Source organism: Tupaia chinensis, unplaced genomic scaffold (genome assembly GCF_000334495.1).
Source record: "Tupaia chinensis unplaced genomic scaffold, TupChi_1.0 Scaffold000466_1, whole genome shotgun sequence".
Taxonomy (NCBI): domain Eukaryota; kingdom Metazoa; phylum Chordata; class Mammalia; order Scandentia; family Tupaiidae; genus Tupaia; species Tupaia belangeri.
Window position 1 is genome coordinate 1,519,663 of NW_006159975.1, and position 4,023 is coordinate 1,523,685.

The window sequence follows — 4,023 nt, forward strand, 5'->3', positions numbered from 1 at the left end:
TATATATATATATATATATATATACACACACACACACGTATATGAAATCATTATTATGAATATATAAATGCCTTAAATTAAGGACCTGATTAGGATGAGATTTGCATGGTTAAAAAGCTACCATTGTAGCAAAGAAGCATGAGACTAATCTCTTTTAGGGAACTTTGCAGCTAAACTAAAAAAATGACACTGCATTTTTCAATATATCATAATAAAAGAAGTACATGGCCTATCCCTTCTGAACAGTTCAGCCACTTGCCTTTTGGTCAGCTAATGATTTTCTTATCAAGCCGTCCAAATATTATAACATATACCCACGTGCCAGTAGAGCTAACACTTTAAAGACTTCATCTCACAATGTGGAAGAGTCATTTGGGGGGGGGTCACAGCATCACCACCATAGGTAAATAATGATTAAATCCTGTGAGAAGTGTGGAGAAAAGAGGCCAGGAAGTGAAGGGCAAGGGGTAAGCAGGTGGAATTAGCAGAGGAAAGAAGCAAAGCATGAACCCTCTGAGAAATGCTACATAGGGGGATTGTAGGGTAGATATTCTGATATTTGCCTGTTTATAGTCTTCTGTCTAATGTCTCTTAGTTTCCTTTGTTATATTGTATATGTCTGGTTCTAACCTTATTTTTGTAAATGTCAGTAGAACTTTCAGAATCCATTGTATATATATCTGTAATTTCTCTTTTGTTATATTCAATGAATTGTTACATATGACAGGTTACATTTTATCCATATATGTATGGTTTATTACACATATGTTTTACAATACGAAAATAAAGAATACCAATGACATCACATTTGATTATGAAAGATCATTTTCTTCACCTTGTTCTCACAAGGAGGTACCCCACCCCTATGGTGATGGTATTTATTAGTAACTCAGTGAAGTGTGGATAAGGCTACAAGGAAGGAAAGAGAAAACATATTTGACTCAAAAAAAAAAAAAAGTGTTCTGGCATTGCATGGACTGTGACGAGATGGAAATGTCCATCTGCTGTAACCACCCAGAAAGCTTTTATTAGAAGGCTGCTTCATCTTTGCTTGCCTCGTCAATGTGTCAGGCTCTGAAAAGAAGGGACCAAAATGAGCTGTGTGCTTATCAGCCTTGCTGCTATAGTCTCCGAACTGCAGATAAATAATCCTTGCCTGGAAAAATATCTGAAATGGTCCAGCCAGTTAATTCTTGGTGAACCAAAGAGTAGGCATTGCTTTTTCACTAAAGTTGTTCAAACCACATCAGACTTTTTTAAATTGATTCATGTTATAAATTCAATAACAGGTTTTTTACCCTGTAATGTTCTCAGGATCTATATATTACCACATATGATAAAAATATATATTGAAATGAGAATGAATATAAAATAATACCAAGTCAACAACTATTGTATTTGAGAACTCTGTAGCTAGGAGGAAAAAGAGAAGAAGAGGAGAAGGAAAAAAGAAAGAAAGAAAGAAGTGAAGGAAGAAAGGAAAAAGGGTAGAAATGAAATAAGGATGAAGGGAGAGAGGGAAGGAAAGGTTTTTCATATGCATATTGCTTATGTGAAACCTAACATCTCATTTGAACTATAGATAGGTTCACATACCCACATACCCACTGAAAATATTGACATAATTAGTTCAAGATACAGACTTAGTGGTATTGAGGTGGCCTCCTAAGCCAGGGTAAGATGAGGGATCCTCCCAAGCAGTTCTTTCTCTGACCCCTTCTTTCCACAGGGCTGTGAGGCTTTTTGACACGCTCCTTGAAACATAGAAACTAACTTCATCACTTGGTTTCATTTTGCTCATAGATATTTTTAATGTGCCAAAAGTCTTATGCAAAAGTCTCTATGTTTAACATTTGTATTTAAGGCCTTTCTGATTCTTGAACAAAAATTGCTGGCATGATGTCATCACAGCATAAGAAAAGCAGCAAGGTCAAGGCTGTGTTGTGCCTACTAAGTGCTCCAGCTCCCTGCAATAGCCCATGTTCCCACTTTAAAAAGTTTGTTCTTTGGGCTAGCTAATGGCATGGTGGTTAAAATAGCTGGAGCCAACATGGCCAACTGCATGGTTTGAGTCCTGGACCCAGCAGTGGCTTGAAAAACACACCAGGCAGGTGTACATGTGTGCCCAAAATTCTGAGAGGAGAAGGGATTGTGGCATGGTCATTGCCCTTAGGGGCTGATTTCTCACTTTCCTTCTCTCTTTGTCTCTCAATCTGTCTGGTGAGCACAGGCACCCTATAGCAAAAACTAAAAATAATAATAATAATAATAATTTAAAATGAATTATTCATTACTGTACTGGCTGAAGGCAGCTGCTTTGTATATAAAGTGCCAAGTAGTTTCAAAATCAGAAAATATTTACAAGTAATAGTTGTAAAATATCTTTGAGGTGGGATGTTAAAGATAAATGTGGTCAACAACTTTACAAAACTAACAATCAAATATTTCTCTTTAGCTGGACTGATGAGTCAGGACAATTATTACATACTTTTTAAAAAATGTACAATTTCTAAACATTTATGCAAAATTTTATAGAATAATAATGTTAGTAGCCTCAAGTATATATATACTATTTTGCAGCTTTCAGTATGTCTTTGGAAAGCTGTGCTCTATCTGATTGTCATGACAGAAAATTTTGTGGTTGGTGGGATATATATTATTATGATATGTGATCTGCTTATTTTTGTTAAGTAAAATTTCCAACATCCCTTACAACTTGTAGCCAGGCACAAAGCCTCTTCTCTGATTCATTCTTTCTTATTCTTGGCCCAACCTTATAATCTCAAAGTATTAATTATGTAAATAGAAAGCTTATCATTAAACATTTTCTTCACAATTTGAACTTTATCCCAAATGTACTGAGAAAGATAATCATATTTTTCAAAAGAAAAATGTTGAAATAGAAAAGGGTAAAGTATTAATGGAAAAAAAATCAAATGTCATTGGCAGTTGACATTTAAGTTAAATTATGTCAAATGAAAACTAATCTTAATAACTAACCTTAATATATATCTATATAGATAGATAGATATCAATTATTTTCATTTCTCATTCTCATTCCAACTTTAAAAAAAAAATTGGCATAGTTGAAAAAACTCCCATAACAATTCTTCCGTTCTTAATAGTTATTTGGAAGTAATGGAGAGGCCATGTTTTTAGTTTAACCATGTTAAGTTTTCATGTATCTTTTCCTCTCTGCTAGGAAAAGGAAGATGACAAATCAGACACCTCAAGCTCTCAGCAGCCTAAAAGTCCACAAGGTCTGAGCGACACAGGATATTCTTCTGATGGGATATCAGGTTCACTTGGTGAAATTCCAAGTCTTATTCCAAGCGATGAAAAGGACTTGCTCAAGGGACTCAAAAAGGACACTTTTTCACAAGAAAGCAGCCCTTCTAGTCCATCTGATTTGGCTAAGTTAGAAAGTACAGTCCTGTCCATTTTGGAAGCTCAGGCAAGTACATTTGTTGATGAAAAGCCAGAAAAGAAAACACAGCCCCATGGGATTTCCCCTGAGCAGCCTAAGGACCAACAGAAAACCCATGTTTTATCTGAAACACTGGAAAGTACTATTTCAGAGATAGAGCTAAAAGTAAGTCCGGAAGAACAGAAAGACATTTCTAAAAAAGATAGCCAACCAAGCCTTTCTTCTAGTAAGGACCATAAAGAAAAGTCTGAGTTTGTTGATGACATAGCTACAAGAAGACAACCTTACGATTCAGTCGAAGACAGTAGCGAAAGTGAAAACTCACCGGTTCCACAAAGAAAACGGAGAACCAGCGTTGGTTCTTCAAGCAGCGATGAGTATAAACACGAGGACAGTCAAGGATCAGGGGAAGAAGAGGACTTTATTAGAAAACAAATCATAGAAATGAGTGCTGATGAAGATGCTTCAGGTTCCGAAGATGATGAGTTCATTAGGAGCCAGCTCAAAGAGATCAGCAGTAGTACAGAGAGCCAGAAGAAGGAAGAAACAAAAGGGAGGGGGAAAGCGACACCAGGAAAACACAGACGACTGACTCG

The 4,023-nt window shown here is 36.1% G+C and overlaps 1 protein-coding gene across 1 annotated transcript in view; it reads left to right on the forward strand.

Annotated features, from left to right (window-relative positions):
* The window catches only part of PCLO (piccolo presynaptic cytomatrix protein), a 445,966-nt gene that overhangs the window by 233,901 nt on the left and 208,042 nt on the right, over positions 1-4,023 (forward strand). The window contains exon 5 of the mRNA XM_006155762.3: positions 3,203-4,023. Coding sequence (XP_006155824.1) covers positions 3,203-4,023 — 821 coding nt within the window. The remainder of the gene's footprint in view (positions 1-3,202) is intronic.